This window comes from Streptopelia decaocto (assembly GCF_964273445.1).
Source record: "Streptopelia decaocto genome assembly, chromosome: 5".
Lineage (NCBI taxonomy): Eukaryota > Metazoa > Chordata > Aves > Columbiformes > Columbidae > Streptopelia > Streptopelia decaocto.
In genome coordinates this window covers 51,071,281-51,088,135 of record NC_138659.1, presented here as the reverse complement: position 1 = coordinate 51,088,135, position 16,855 = coordinate 51,071,281, and the positions used below count along the sequence as shown (strand labels likewise).

The 16,855-nt window shown below is 44.8% G+C and overlaps 1 protein-coding gene across 1 annotated transcript in view; it reads left to right on the top strand.

The window, feature by feature from the left end:
• TLL2 (tolloid like 2) overlaps window positions 1-16,855 on the top strand; it is a gene marked incomplete at its 5' end in the record, with an annotated part of 89,773 nt that overhangs the window by 24,921 nt on the left and 47,997 nt on the right. The window contains one exon of the mRNA XM_082052839.1: window positions 6,914-7,024. Coding sequence (XP_081908965.1) covers window positions 6,914-7,024 — 111 coding nt within the window. The remainder of the gene's footprint in view (window positions 1-6,913; window positions 7,025-16,855) is intronic.

Below are 16,855 nucleotides of genomic sequence, written 5' to 3'. Positions count from 1 at the left end.
TCCTATCACTTAGGATCAGACCACAAAATGCTTTTATCTGCTGGCAGTTTTGTTTCCTGGTTGCCACTTGTAGTAGGTTGAGAACTGTGCGCACTGCAAGGTGGTGTTGGCAGGGGATGGAGATAGCTGGTGCCCAGGTCTCTTGTCTCTGCTGTCTTTATTTAGTCAGAATAACTTCTGAGCAGGGTGTGACAAAAGCTATAGGAGGCCAGGGCTTGTCTGGACCACTTGCTAACTGTCAAACAGAGAGAGAATTGTGTGTGGCTCCCTTTTCCCTGCATCACGATCCAGCTGCCATCTGTGTCCCTTCTGTACTTTTCATGAAAAGTTGCACCTGATCAGCACTGTATTTGTGAGAGGCTTTTCCTGCTTGCACCAGCTGCTTTTCGAGGCTGTTGTGTGTTACTTTCCCTCTCTGGGGTAAGCTTTGGAGACACTAGGGCTTTGCCTTTATGATGGAGTTTCAGAAGCTAACTCCTCTAAGCTGAGATGCAGCTCAACTTGCCAGGTTCTACCTGTCAGTGACTATAGCATTTCTTCCCAAATTTTCCCTTGAAGATCATACCTTGGTTTGATGGTAGAGCTTCCCTTAAATCTGGTTGAATATGAAGCTTTCTGTTCGTCCTTCTGAAAAGGAGCTGCAGTTTTCTCTAAGAGGGCAATGCAAGAGGCAGTTTCTACATGCCATGCTCTTGTAAGGGGAAAACTCTCCTGTCTGCCCAGCAGTCCGAGGTCTGGCAATCTTGGAAGTTTGTTTCCTCTGCTGATTTCCATAATAAATTCCTGAATATGCTTAATAGTGTGGGGCTGGGAGATGTGGAGCAGGGTGAAGCTTTGGATTAATTGGATACAGTAGCTCCAGTCTTTATTGGCAATATGAACACCGTGGCCATGCCCGACTTCTTTTTGTTGAGCATTATTGCTGTAATGACTGATTGCACCTGGCTGTGGGATACTGCAGAAAATAACTTTATTGTTTAAAAAGTGTATATAACACTCTCTTGATGCAAGGCCAGGACTACATGTTTTTAAAATCAATTGTAATTGATTGGACCAAGAAGAGGATAAAGTGATCGCAGTTTAGTGCAAATGCTGGGTTTGACACTTCTTAAACCAGCTAGGACAGAAGAAACAGTGGCTGAGTTGGTTAAATTACATGAAGTCAGCAAACCAAGGGTTTTGATTTGTTTTTGGCAAGGACATCTTGCCAGGCTATTGGCTTAAAGAGAAGATAAGAGGTCTGTTCTGAGTCACCACTGGCTCTTTATGTGGCTCTTAACTTTGTTTAACTTGGAGAACCAACAGACTTATCAACACTAGCCCTGTTTAAAAGCAATTTCTCTGCACTCTCTTCTACAGGCTAGGAAAGTGTTAACTGCTCAGCTTATGGATGTAGGTAGCCAATGACACAAAATACATGCTTTCTCATCATCCCTGGGTGCTCTAAACAGAGACTGTTGCTTCATAGTCCACTAGCTCAGTGCAGTAAAAGATTTTTTTTCTTCTTTCTTGTCTACCTTATGTACAGATTGCTTGCTCAAGCACTAAGCAATCGAAAATGGAGAGATGTCCAAGCAAGGATGGGATGGGGTAGTATGTAGTTGAGAGCTAAACATTGGGGTGGAGGGAAGAAATGCTGAGCTGGCAGAAGTTGAGGGGAAGAATCTCCCTTTGAAGTGGTGATACAGAGTAGGGATGTGCTGCTTGCACTTGGAACCAAGCTGGATCTGAAAGCCCTTCCTGCTTTGTGAGAAAAGAAGGTGCTGAAGTCAAAGCCCCTCCTCAGCAGAGTGGAGCATCTGTGGCCATGGTGGAGTTGGACAGGAGCTGGGAAAGGTACTTGTGTCCCTCAAGCAGCAGGAGGGGGCCAGGGTTGCCTGGGCAGACGGACGGCCAAGTGAGCTGCAGAGCTTGGTGTCACTTGCACAGAAGTGAGGTCTCCAAGTGAATTTAACTGCCTGTGGTGTGGCTTTGTGCATGTCTGTCTGGGGGGTAGAGATCAAACTATATATGTTTGTGTGTCTGTGATAGCTTCTACCTAAAGTCTGTTGTCTGCCCGCATGTAAAATGTGGCCAAGAGGCACTCTGCAGACTGTGTACAGCTTGCAGGGAGAACAATTCAGAGCTGCACAGCCAAAGCCCAATCTCGATCAGCATTGCCATGGGACATGTGCCATCAGCTAGAGCAGAAAGCAGAGAGAGCAAAAAAGTTATGAAGCTCACGTAGCTCAGTGAACTTTCTGTGGAAACAGGAGGGGTTAATCCAGTCCCTTGGGTTTTGCACCCACATTGGGCAGCATCCTCAACCCTGTAAGGTGGTCTGAAGTACTGGGCAGCAGCCATCCCCGTGCAGAGCTTTCTTGTGAAGAGGCAGGTGTTTAACCATTTAAGAGCCCGTAGAGGGAGCTGCTTTGCTGCCTGTGGCACGGATTCCCAGCTCTGTGTTCCCATGTGCCCTTCTGCACTGCTCATCGTAATGGGAATGGATTCATAGGTTGTTGGACTAGAGTGACTGCCATGTCGATGTGGAAGAGATTAAGACCTTGAGTGAGGAAGCAACCAGCAGCAGGAGAGTTATGAATGTTAAAATGAAAATACGTTTCTCCTAACTTAATTATGGCAAGTGCTATAATTGATGGCACTGAATTGATCAGTTCTTGGTTAAAATAACGTGGCGTTCAGCCAAGGGAAAGCATGTATCATTCCTTATATCTGGTCATTGTGTAGGCTCACATGCATGTTTGCGGCTTTGGACAAACTCAAGCCCAAAGTATTTCTTTGTTCCTGCATTGTCACCTTCCAGGAAAATAAATTAATTGAACATCAATCAGAATTTCTGTCCTAATCCAGTCTCCTGCAGATAAATTCCCAAGAGAGGGTGCTGTGGGAGCACTGCATGTGATAATTTAGGCAGTTCAGGTTTCTGCAGAAGTCTGAACTGGGATTCAGACTCTGATTCCCAGGAGATTTAGACAGTTTTGAAATATTCGTTGCCATTTAGAAGTGGACTGTCTTAGACGTTCCCCTACAAACTGAGACTCATTTCTGAAATGAAATATGCTCCCTGGGCAGGGGAGCTCCCGCTCACTGAAAACTGAATTGCTGGGAAATGCCGCTGATGCCAGCTCTGGCTCCAGACACCCTTGCTGCATGGAGGGGTTTACTGCCAGAGCCTTTGAGGCAGCTTATCCACGAAGCTGGCCGGTGGGAAACTTTGGTTGTTCCTGATGAGGAGAAACAAACTGATCCAGATGAAAACATAATGGCTGAATATGGTGGTCTTGATGCTTTTCTTTTACTCGTTACTGCCACTTGTTTCCCGTTCTCCTTTGGCTTGAGTGTGCGATGCTCAGGTTGTGGCCCTACTTCCAGAATGTTGGTTTGCATTATTTTCTCTCCTTTCACAGGTTTCTACCTTGTTTTGAGGCCTTGCTCTTCACTCTGGCACAGTTGTTAGTTTGTCCAAAGGAATGTGTTGAGTTTTTCTTTTGAGGTATGAATCTTTCTTAGCATACTTCAGAATTCTGTTCTGCTGGTTCTTGTGCCAGCGGGTGGTTCAACAACAGCAGCAGACCTGTCTTCCAGTGAAGAAAGGAATATGGAGGTGCTGGGAACACACCTTGATCTGTTGATTTTATTTATCTGTGGTTAGACTGCACTGTTACCCCTAATGAAACTGTGGCCGGTGTCGACAATTAAATCTCCCAGTGCTCAGACCTGTCAGGTTGGGAAGCATCAGCAAATGATCAAAAATAACTGGCGTGTTTTTACCAGTGCATAAATAGTCATAATGTTGTTTGCCAGGAGGTGACACTCATTATTGTCTGCATATGCCCAGCACTCCTTGCCAGCAGCTCATGTTTCTAAGGTGGGACATTGGTTTTCCCTTGTACTTTTTGGATATGGCAAATTCAACTCTACAACTAGAGAAGCTGGTGCCTTATGATCTTCCAGCATGGAAGCAAACTCTCATATTTGTTCCATCAACATTAATAAGTGCTGCTCTGTTCTTACTATCCAAAAGGATTAATGCATCTTAAAGAAAAGCTGGCATGTTGTTGTACTGAGTGTTAAGAGTTTGCACCTGGCTGTATGCTGCAGAGCTCTCTGCCAAGAGAAATACTGGTTTCCCAGTTTGTTAGCCTGCTGTTGGGAGACTTGAAATTTTTTTTGTTTGTTTTTGTTTTCTTTTTTGGAAATCCTCCCACATTAAATTAAAAAGGAGACATTGGTAAAGGAAATCAGAAGGGATGCTTTGAGATGCTTCGTTTGCCAGCAGTCTCTGAACTTGTGACCCTTTAAAATAAAGTACTTGGGCTTTCCTGTGGGATGACTCCCTTGGGGTGGAAGCAAGCGTCTTTCAGGCTTGCATGCCTTTAGGAAGGAGCTTTTGACAGCACAGGAGAAGTTGCAGCACAGCATTCTCAGCCGGGACTTCCAGCGAGGAAGTTGTTCAGCTGGTTTGGGGCTGTGATAAATCATGGTTCCCCTGGAGCACACTGGGACTGCAGAGAGCTGGTAATAAATGCTAGGGAAATGCAGCTTTTGTAGTGGGCCATCTTTCAGGATGATGTATGGCTTTGTAACAGAAAGAGATTCCTTTGCTAGGGCTGGGAGAAAACTGCTGCCTTCCATTGGGAAGGAAAATGTAACAATTCCATTGATGTAAATCGATGCTGCAGGCCTGCTCTGAAAGCCGTGCTTTGGCACGGGCTGCCTTAGCCCAAGAAACAAACTGTGTCGTACTAACACAGGGGAGCCACCGAGAGCCCAGGGTGGTAGTAATTAGTTTAGGGCTGAAGTGGAATGATAGGTTTGGCAGGAGGATAGGGAATGGATATCAAATTAGCCAGTGTAATAGCGACCTATCAAATGTGGCTGGGGAGGGAATAGAATGGTGTGGGATGCTGTTTGCATATCTGCCCCTTGACTGCACCATTGTCTTGAGCAAATAATTTATCTGGACAAAAAAAATGTCTTTTCTTCAAATTGCAGTTATAAGGGCATATGTCTCTGCTTTCTTTCACTGGCCATTCCCAATCAGCTTGGGATGTTTGGCCATGCTGGTAGACTTGTTAACTGGTGGGGATCTGGCAGTATTTTAGGTTCTTCTCTGTTGATCATGAGTGCTTGGATTGTCAAGAAGTTGTGGAGAGTTCTGTGTTACTGTAGCAAACAGAGGCTCTGTCCTAGTTACAGTTGATGTCAGCCTGTGTATAGGTTTGTCTGCACTAACAGTGGTCTCTTCTGGAGCTGTTGCCATGCTTCTGTACTCTGGGGTTTAGTACCACTGCTAAGGAGACCCAATCAAAAAGACAGACCCAGCCTCCTTTGGGGCTTTCTCCCATTACTATGCTGTGGCCAAGTAACCAGGCGGCGACAGCTGGGAAAGGGAGATGCATGTGAGTTCCCTCCACTCAGGCCAGGGCTCTGCAGCTCATAGCAGCTCTTGGCCGGGTTGGTTTGTGGTAGCCAGGATGTGCCCAGTAGCAGGCAAAGGCTTCTTGCCATTCCCGTCTTCCAGAACAGTGACACTGGCAAATGCTGTTGTACCAGCTGAGATGCAGAATAAGAGGAGGCAAGTGCTGCATCAGAACCAGGGCCATGTTACATCAGGAAGTACTCTCTGAGTTAACCTTTTGTAATTCAGTTGCCACAGATTGGATTGCGAGTTTCTGGTATTCAGGCAAGGGTTCATATTTTATTTGGTCTTGGCAGCAGAAGTGAAATGATTGGTAACATGCATTGGTTTCTCAGGCCTAACATGCTTTGATCAGTGATGTTGCTAGTGTAGCAATGGGATGTTTTTCCACCCTTAGTAATGTAGATGTTGTTGACTTAACAAGAGAAGAAAAAATTATTCCATCAAATCTGGTCACTGTTGCAGACTGTGAATCAATATTGCTCCTTGTCTGACTTGCTGTTAAACTGTACCACTGATTAATTTGCTTGGTTTTATTTTTTTTTATTATTTTTGTCAACTTATGCAGGCTTCTTTTATGAGTTTTAACACTTCTGTTCATAACCTGATTGTTATCTCTGAAAGATCCGTTCTGCTTGGTCAAGTGCTTCATTGCCTGTGTTTATTTTGTTCACATTCCCAGAATGGTAACTGCGCACTGCAGCGTCAACTCAGTCAGGATACTCCCAGGGTATAATTTGTTCCACTCAGATGATTTCCAGTCTGTTTCTCTGAGCTGTGAATGTGGAGGTATCAGTTTGTTTACCTTATTTTCATGGCTTCTGGCTGAATCTCAAGGATGTTTACAAAATTTAAAAAATCTGCAAACTTATATATGGGTAACTGATCCACAAGAGGACAAATAACTGGCGTTTCTCTACCAAAGTGGAACTGGTAGGCTGGCTCTCAGCTTGGCTTTAGGGCAGTGCAGTGTGTCTGAGTGCTAACCCCGTGTATGAGGTCCCGCAGGGTGACGTCTGCAGCTGAGTGCGAGTCCTTCACCACTGTCCTCCTGTCCTGTGCAAATCGTTGGCCTGGGAATTATGTGATTGCAACATCCCAGGATCTGGGCTGCAACTTCACTAGGTCCTTCAGACTAACTAGGGAAATGCCAGTGATTGTCCTCCTTGTAGGCTTTAATGAAGGGTGAATGCCACCATCTTAGCGCCTGTTTGAGAGCCAGACCTTTAACAATGTAACCTGAAACACAGACCTGTAACGTGAGGAATCCCAGCTAATCAGCTCCTTTTGGTAAATCTGCACAGTGGCTTAATTTAAATGCTATTGCTGGCTCTTCACTGATGTCCACTCTGTACTTTGAAAACTACTACTGTGTATTACCTTTTTCTGGTCCATGGAGTAATCACCTTTTAGGTGTGATATGGGGCGCATAGGAACTGTACTTCCCTTCCAAAATAAAAACTAAACTAATTGCAGTTTGTTTCTCTCCAGCTGCCTTTTGGGGAGATATCGCTTTAGATGAAGATGATCTGAAGCTGTTTCAAATAGACAGAACTGTTGACTTAACAAAACACTCAGATGGAAACGCAAGACACACTTCAGGTAAGGGCAGCCCCAACATGGTGATGCCTCTTTCCCCTCCTTTTATCCTTGGAGAGGAAGGAGTTCCCTCTCACCTGTGGTGCCTGTTCCTGCAGGCAGGGAGGTGCATGCAGAGCTCAGTTATGTCACCGAGGGTGGGATCCAACTCTGAACTTTGTTAAACAAAAACTGAATTGCAATTTGATGTAGCAAATTCTATCTTGTCTGAGGGAGAAGATTTTCAAATTTACAACACTGGTCTCTTTCTGCAAGGAACTGCCTTTCTGCAAATTTGGAAGTAAATGTGTTAGAAATAGGGACACTTGTTTTGGCATTAGTTTTGACTTTTATTGTTGTCCCACACTTTTATTGCAATGTACAGTCTTAATGGAATAATGCATTTTTTCAGCTCTCTGCCTAGGTAAAACCCACTGCAGTCTTGCATACAGACTACTCTTGAAGTGATGTTATAATTGAAATAAGTTAACAATTGTGTTGATTTTTCTATAAAGCAAATAATAGATGGTGTAACACATACCTATGTTGCCCCCCTGCACTGCTCTTGTGCATGCTCGGTCTTGTGCCAGACCAGAGTTGTTTCTTGACCCAGGAGCTCTCTCTGGACTCCAGCTCTAACAGTCTCCAAAACCCCCTGCAGCAGGTTTAGAGGCTTCTCTGCAGAGTTGTTGCCTCTTTTCCACTTTATGCTGCAAGAGAGAAATTGCTGGAAGTCTGAGCTCTGAGAGGTTGAAAAGTTGGGTAGAGCCAGGAATCACTGAAACTGCATGTTCACCTGACCTCTGTGCATCTCAGCTCATATTGTATCATTTGTAAGGACTGGTGGCTGGTTCTGTATCCTTGTGACTGCTTACCTTTGCTTTCAGAGCATCTTAGCATTGTATAGATCATGTTCTGGGGATGAGTGCTCCAGCTTCCTGTTGGCATGAGTGCGAAAGATTACACATCCAGCACAAAGGCATGATTTTGTTGTCAATGTAACTGATTAAGCTCATGGAAATGCTGACATTCTGGGCAGAGGAGGGCTGTCCAGTTCTTCACATTAGATTGCTCCCTAGAAGTGCAATTATCCTGTGCCATTGTTTCGCTTAGCCCGTTGATATCACGTTTTGAGCTGTGACAGATGATTAGGAGTAGGTTGCCTTCAGAGGAGAAGGTAAATTAGAAAATGAGGACTAAGTGAGACAGGCAGCATTCATCTGTTCTGCATCCCTTTGTTAGTTCCTGAAGTCAAATGAGGAGGCTACTGGGGAAACAAAGCCAGGTGGTATTTGATTGTATTTAGTCTGCTCTGGTGGCTTTTTTTAGTTGCCACATCTAGCACATTTCTTTTCACTTGGCACTGGTACCAGACCTGTGTCATCTGGCAAATGAATTGTTTTTTATAACACGCATTTCTATCATGTAGTGCAAGCACTGGTCTCTTACAACCATGGTTGTATGGTTGGACTAGTCTCTTCCTTGCAGCTTTTACTGACCGAGGCAAAGGCAGTGCACCATACATTGCTTTGCTTTAGGTGAATGGTGGGTGATATCACATCACTTGCTTGGCCCTGTTCTCATCTCTGTCAGGCTTCATTTGTCCCCCTGGCTTTCAGCCCCTGGCAGTGCCATCTGACCAGTGGGCAGCCCCTGTTCTGCAGAGCCTGCACAGAGGGACCTCTGCGCTGCCCTGCCAGGGGCTCTCTGCAGGGGCACGAGGGGCTGGTTCTGCTCTTGTGGGGCTTGCTTGACACTCATGTGAATTGTAAGAGGGTGGTCTACTTCAGCATGGTGGGGATTGGGACCCATTCTTCCCTGGGAGAAACTCCTGCTCTCTGCTTTTTATATTTCCAGTGGGAAGAATGCAACCTCTGTACAGAAACAGCCTAAGACCTTTTATGAATGGGACCCCTTGAATTATAACATTTCAGAGTTCCCTAAAGCTGTTAATCGGATTAGTTGTATAGTGGAGGAAGTACTTAATACGTATATACAGACACACAGGCTCTTCGTATCTGGGAGCTGCAGTTCTGAACATGCTATTAGGCCAGGCATTCTTCTTCACGTGTGTTGTTTCCTTGTCCCCAGAAAATGCTGTTTGGCTGGGAGGAGGGGTGAAAATTGTGCCATTTGATACTGTTGGGCTGTTTATAGGCTTACACCCTATTAGCTTGTGTTGAGCATCTGCAGCTGTCAGGCCCTGGAGAAAGAATAAGGTTCCCATGTTCCTATGGCAGTGGACATCGTTCTTCACTGTATTCAACTGAAGGTGACCTGTTTTAGTAAAAGCTCTGCTTTGGTTCATGAGGGCTGAGACTGCCAGATGTTTCAAGGTTTCCCATTCTTAATTCTTTTCATCTTCTTCCAGTCTTGCTCTAGAAAGGTAGTGATGCCCTTCTCTGAGAGATGGGCAGGGAATCTGATCTGTGGACTGCCAGGATTCTGCCACAGGTCTCTGTGCTGAGCTTACTTTCACATTGTGGACATACTTCAGGCTTGATTTCTGCATTAATTTCCTCCTTGCAGAAACACTATAATCACTATTTAGACCCTCAGAGTTTGGGAGTGTATTTGAGAGTGGGATGTCTTTTATTTTGCTGAATCAGCAGTGCCCTTGTTTTAGCTTCTGGGAGAATGGATGCCTTGAAGTTCATTGTTTCCAAGCATTTTCTCAGCAATATTTTGAGCTACTGTTTCATTCCCACTATGTGTGATGTAAAGCAATGGACTGAATAGTATTGTCCTCCTGGTGAAGTCACAGAGCAGGGTCATGGTTCTTTCCCTCAGAGGGACGTTGGCTCAGAGCTTTCTGGTGATGCTGTGGAAGATTGTTTATGGGGGGTTTACAGTTAGGGGTAGCTGTCTCCTTGGTACCCAGCTTGGTACCTTGCTTCAGAGCACCAGCAATTATGTCCCTCTTCAGCTTTGTCTGGATGTCTCTGTCCAGTGTGTCAGGATTATTTTGTGTGATTGGTCACATAAAGGATTTGCATTACATAGGGAATTGCATCACTTGTGTTACATACTTAAAGCTTTTTGGAGTGCAGAATATGACCTCATAGTCCTTATTTATATGAGCTTTGCTCCAAAGAAGCTTCCATTCCAAGGATTTGTCAGAAAGAGCACAGACTGAGCAGCTGAAAACTGCAGAAGGCTTTGCAATACCATCTTGTGTGCAGACATCATTCTCTGATATGTTTACAGCAGTAGGGTTTTCTTCAGGCTATGTTGAGGGAAAAGCAGGCATGATGACAGTCTACAGCTAAGTCTAGCCCATTTAATCCAAGTAGTTTTTAGGTGTCCGCCTGTTGATCTCAGCTGACCTCGTTAAAACTCTGAGCTCTAAGATAGCAGAGAGTATTTGCAAACAGTGCAGATGAACTCTGAGTGAATGCCAGCAGACGTGCTCTTCTAAGAGGGCTCAGGACTGCAAACTATAGTTCATTTCTCTTCTGGACCCTTTCAGGATTTGCCTGAAGATTAATTCCATGGTGCTTTCCTCCAAACCAGTTTTAAATAATTCCAGTTATATGACTTCTGTGCTCCTTTACACAGGTCTTTCAACCTCAGCTTTGTTCTACCTGAAGCTCAGTTTTACTCTTGTCAGTGATCTGGTAAAAGAACTGTTTACAGTTGCACAGTTTGACCTCTCTTTGAGTTGAGGTAAATGTTTTTCTAGTTTTCCAAACCAGAAAAAAAGTTGTGGGTTTTTTTCTCCTATTAGCTGCCCTTCTTTGAAACTTAGGTCCTAAGCTCAAAGAATTGCTTGTGTTCTTTTTGTTTGTTGATTATTAGAGAATCTGCAGGCCAAACTATGCCCTCCACATCATCTACTCATCTTGCTATTACTATGTGTAATAAGAATCTGCCAAACAGGAAATTTCCTCCTCCCCCAAAAGTGTTTTGGAGCTAGAACAGGAGAAAACCAGTAAGGGATGTTGTTAAAATGAAAGTGTTACTTTGCATTTAAATGCTTAAGTTTGCTGCTTCCCCGTCTCTATTTCTGTGGGATTAAGTTTAGATGCCATGTTTGCTATGAAAATTGGTTGTTCTCATGCAATGGTGTTGAAGTGGATAGCCTCAGGATTTGGCCCCATAGAGATACAGTAATGGTTCAAAACATAATTAAAAGCATTAGGTACCTGGAGATCTGCCAGTGAGTGCTGTCCTCAGCAAGCCCATGCTTCACCAGCTCCTAATCACTTTGATGAAAGATTTTTTTCAAAGAAATTACAGTTTTGAAAAGTTTCTCATAGTTGGTGGGGTGTGATTATTTTTTTTTAACTTTAGTGAAAATGTTTGCTTTTACAATATAATTTTCTTTTAGAAGAAACTTGAGTCAAAGAAGATTCCTGTGCTGCTGAGAACCCCCAGATATCTTTGAAATGTGGGGAAACAAGCAAACCCACAGGCAGGTTGTCACCTCTCTTTTGGACCCAAGAGAGCCTGCTGGTGCAAGGTGATTGTTTTATTGCTTTATCTGCTGAAGCATTCACCATGGAGGAAGAAGACTTTTCCTTTTCTTGCCATGCCTGTGAGAAGGCTGTGCCTATTTAATTAATCCTAACAGGTTTAAGTCTTTTCTGGCAGCTTAGGGATTAAGAAGACTTTTCTGATTTTTCTCTTTTCCTGATTTTTGTATCACAGAGGCAGTTTCTAGTCCTGAAAGGCACCTCTGTGAGTGAGGAAGGCAAGTTTGTCTCTCCTGGGTCTGGCACCAGCAGATCAGCAGAAGCGGGAGTCTGGCTGCCCTCACTCGTGCCGGGCCAGCAACTCTGCATCCCGCTGCCGCCAAGGATGCTTTTCCACAACAGTCAAAACAGGGTTGGGCTTTTTGCCTCTGATCCTGAGAAGTTTTTAGGCTCATGGTTTAAAGGCCTTAATGAGGCTTTCACTCTGCCACAAGTGAGTGGCAGGAAGGATTTACAGAGCATCTTTGCTAACTACGGTGAGCAATACTTCAGATAACAGTGCAGCTGGGACAGGGATATGTTTGATCCCAGCATTTCTCCTGGAATCTGAGGGAAGACGGAGGCTGCCATGAATGGCTGGAGGCTCTGACAGCAAATTTATGCGAGTTATTCTCTGGCAGACAAGGCAGACAGGAGTTCTGCATTAAACTTTCTCTTAATAAGAGCAGGGAGTTGGTTTGTTGGCACACACTAGCTCCAGTGTTCTCGAGCATGCTGTGAAAATGCAGGCAGCTACTCCACCAGATCTGCACAGGGTCCACATCTGCAGAAGGCTGCTTTCATATTTCTTGATTTGGGGTGCCATGATCACCTGGTTTCATGGAAATCTCTGTGTTTCAGGACTGGCTCAAAGCTTTTTTTTTTTTTTTTTTCCCCTGTAGCATGACAACCCAGGAATCACAGATTTAAATGCAATGAGTGTAAAGGGCTTTGGGCTGTGGAGGCAAACCTTGAAGAGATCTGGAAGGGAGCAGAAGAATGTGCAGTCCTGTGTGACTGCACACCTGACAGTCTGTATGGTGCGGGGGGATGGCTGCAGTGCTTTTCAAGCTACATAGCAGCTTTTCATTCACTCATGGTGGGCTGTCAACACCTGAAACAGGTTTCAGTGTTCTCTGGTTACAGTCCTGAGAAATGGCATTGATTCACGTGTGACATGGGGATCGCTCGCAGGACAGGTTGCTGGAGTGCAGCTCTCCTGCCAAGAGTTGTGCTGTTCAGCCAGGGTGGAGAATAAGACTTCTTCTCCCCTGGAGCGCTGGAGGTGCTGGAAGCAGTCACAGGCAGGGCTTTGGCAGAGGTTGCTCAGTCTAGGGGCTGTGCCCAGTAGCAGTGCTGCACGTTACTTCCAAGTCGTCTCTGATGCTATTGTTATGTTTCTAGGTCAATTTAAGTTAGTACAAAATCAACTTCCAGAAGAATACAAAATCCAAGGATTTTAGAGCATAACTAACTGAGATTCCAGGGAAGATGTAATTTATGGATTTGAAGGAGAGACTGTTGAATTCAGCTAACTTGACACATGCATGCCAAGCTCCGAGTTGTTTTCCCCTTGTAATTCATGTTTGGTTCAGAGCAGAAAAGGTGGACTTCAGCATTACTAGATTCAGCGCTGCCTGGGGCCCAACATCTAATTAATTTAGGCTCAGAGGATATCTATGGGTTGTGCTAACTCAGTCTGAGCTGTGTTGGTTGTAACCAGCCAGGAGTAATGCAAATAACTATGTATGTGCTGTAACATAACCCACATCTGTGAACTCTCTACAGACGTTTGCTCTTCCAGTGGGAAATATTTAGTGAAGGTTGCTTCCTCTTACATGGGTAGAGAACATCTTTGTTCCAAGAGATCTGTCTGAGGGCTCTGTCCATCCTTTTGCACACCTCCTTTCAGTTTTCCACAACACGTGGCGTGCACTTTAGGGATGTCTCTTTGCAGTCTATGCAGTCTCTTAATAGGAAGAGGAGACTCAGTCTGCTCTGTGGAAAGGTAGGTGCCAAACGCCTGGTGCTTGGCCTGTTGCTGAGGTTTGTTTAGCTGTGCCAGATGATTTTTCCTACAACTAGCCCCAGTGTTTATCTTTGAGTCCATTCAGTTGAGCATTTTACCAGAGCAGACAACAGAATGAATTTCCTGTAGTTCTGTAGTTTGCTAAGGCAAGGCAGGAGCTCCCTTTTGGAAGAACTGGGTGAGTTCTCTAGATCTGAGGGTGCTCTTGTTCACACTGGCGTTTGGAATTACCCCCTTTCCGCAGTTCCACATTTCTGTACAGTAAGCCAGTGGTTTTATCTTTGCAGAAAAGCAGATAATGTGGGTTGTTTTTTTCCTTCCAGCCCAGAGTCTTGCAATCCTATTGCAACCTTCTCAGAACTGCCTGATTTTCTCCAGCATAAAAATAATTGCCTAGAAAGTGCATGACCCTTGGCTATTGCTGATGAACCTTCCAATTTGCCCTGTAGCTAAGGCTGTCCTGCTAGCAAATGCTGATCTTTAGGGTTGATCTTGTCATTGCAAATGCTTTTCTTTTTCGATTCCTGAGGGCCAATTTGAAGTCCTTTTTGGAAAATGTTGAGAGGGATTTTTCTCTCCAGTTGCTGATCTTGGGGATGCACTTTTGCTAGTCACAGGAACAGTCTGCCAGTCTGGTGCCTGACGGGAGGAGAGGATAGAAGGGGATCAAGTCAAGGTACCAAAGCATAGGACGTGTGTATGTGCAAAGAGGACAGATCTCCTTTGCAAGGTTGAAGCAGCTTCGAGTCAGGATAGCGCGGCAGTCAGGAGCAGGGAATGTGCCTTGTCCGGCATGTCTGCCTGTTCTCATCTTGCCCCTGCTACTGGGCTGATCTGTCAGACAGCATGTGTGGGGTGATTGCACAGACTTTGGGTCTGGAGCCCCGGGGATGTGCTGCATGGCACATGTGCTGACCGGTCCAGTGAGCTGCAGCTCAGCGCAAGGTGTGGATTCTGCTCTGGAGTGCTTTGCATCTCAGACTTCCAAAAGCACAGCACAGGCCAGCTTTGTGGTTTTGGCTGAGCTGTTTTGCCCTTTCTGCGCTGCTTGCTTCCAGTAAGGAGGAATTCCCTTGGCTGTTCAGTGTGGTGGTTTCTTTGCTCCTGCCCTTGTATGTGTGAGGTGTGTATGTATGTATGTTCTGATTTTTATCACTCCATATATGTGTTACACATTCAGCTCTCCTGCTTTAGATATTCCCACTCATCCTTGGGTCACCCATAGCTGATTTCCCATTGCCCAGAGGGCTGTATTCTCCTCCCTCAGGAGCCAGTTTCACCTTGCCCCCTACCCAAAGAGGCTTTGTTGTGTTTGGCTTTCTCTCTCTTCCTATAATCACCAAAGGGAGTTAGTTGTTTTCCTTACTTGCCTCCTCAGACCTCTGCCTTAGGTGATACCTATAGCGAGCTGTCTCATATGCTGACAAATGCTCTTACCATTATCCCTGTTTCCCAATGCGTGTTTTGTTCCTACTTTTGCTGTGTTTTGTACAGTCCCTATGTGACCTTGAAGTATGATGGGGGAGAGAGTGTGGTGCTTGAGTGCTAGCTAACATTTGAGTCGACATCAGATGTTAGGGGAGAGCAGTCCACAGCCTCCCCAGGCAGTGAGCTGCTGCTCCGTGATGTGCCTGACTAGCAACAAGAGGTGCTGGAGTCTTTACTCCACCTGTCCCACCACAAGGTATGCAGGCTCTGATTTTCTTTGGACTAGGTTCTTTCCAGTATGACATGTTACTTCGAAACCAGTGGGGACCAGTGGGGCTTACAGTGTTCCTTCACATGGTGGGCTGTGGTGTTCCAAACTTGGCTTGTGACAAAGCAGAGAAATGCCTCACTCCCTGCAAGAGAAATAAAGTCTCTCCTCTTTCCCCTTTGCTTGTGATAAAGGTTGGGCAGTGCACAGAGAGTCCCAAGGAATAGGTGAAGATACCATGTGGTCCTGGTCAGGGCACAGCCTAAATGATACAGCCCTGTTACTTGCTCTGTGTTCGCCAGGGTGTAAGATGTATTTTTTCCTCATTGTGGTTCCTGATGGCAGCTGGTCACATGCACCACAAAGTTTATTTTGCAAATGCACTGTTCCCTGAAATCAAGTTTTCTGGATGGTGGCCTCTCGCCTGTCAAAATAAGTGGTTTTATTTCTGCTGTGCTGCCAATATTCAGCCTTACGTAGTTTTTCTTTTAGTGATTTTATGAGCTTTGCTGTGTTGCTCAAATTAAACCACACAAGCAATAAAGCTTTCTGCACTGTAACGAAAATCCCCAGCTATTTCCAACTCTGCCACTTATTCATTCTGATTGGAAACTTTGGTGTTTATCCTGTGAGTCCAATTTATATGCTGCTTTCAGAAATCAGCCAGGAAGGCAGTAACTTGGTATCAGTCTTGTCAAACACTGCACATCAGAAATCAATCAACTTAGATTTTGTTAATGAGCAATTAACTTTCTTTAAGCACCCAAAGACATCTGCAGAAACTATATTCATTGATGCCACAGTTGAAGCTGCTTCTAAGCAGCCTGTTTCTATAGCTCCTTCCTATTTGATGTGGTACCACCATCAGCTTTGGGCATCACTGCAGCAGTATCACTGCACAGATGATGCTGCATCCCTGCTGATCCCTGCTTGACTTTGCCTGTTGTTGGCTCCCAGCTCCACTGCTTTCCCCATCCCATACGTTCTCTTTTGGGCACATCTCAGGCACCTGGAAGTTGGTGCTAGATGGCATTATTAACCCTTTACAGAGCTGGGGTAGTCACCATGTAGAGCATTTATAACATCTGATTTCTGTTGGCATCTGTCTTGCTCTTGATCGCTCTTAATTAAATTTTCTTTTGCTCTTGTCTACAGCTGGTATAACACACTGGGAGGCTGTTCCTTTTATTGATGCCAGAAGAGTCTGAATAGTCTATTGTGTTTAAGTGGAGGTTATTAAATAGCTTTATATTAATTAACTGTGATGCGGGGAACACATGGGCAAATGTACTTGAGCAGATCAGTTTATCCATATGGAAATGACATTGGAAGTTAAATCCATTACCCTAATTGTAAAATTTGACAGTGCTTAGACAATAACCACAGAATGGCCTAAATCATGCATTTGTTTCAGAGCTGGACAAATGCCTAATTTCCTTGAACACTTGCTCAAATGAAAAATTGAATTTCCCTCAACTGCACAGGCTGCCTTGACGTTTCTGAGAGTGTTTTAGCAAATGACAGAAATGGTCAAAGAAAGAGTATGGTCTAATAAGCTCTGGAAGCAGTCATTGCAGGAAAGTCACTCCATGAGACTGGCTTGGATGCCTTGACCCTCGGGCTCTTTCCTTTCAAGTGGGGATGTTGCTGTGCCCACAAAATAAAAGTTGCTTACC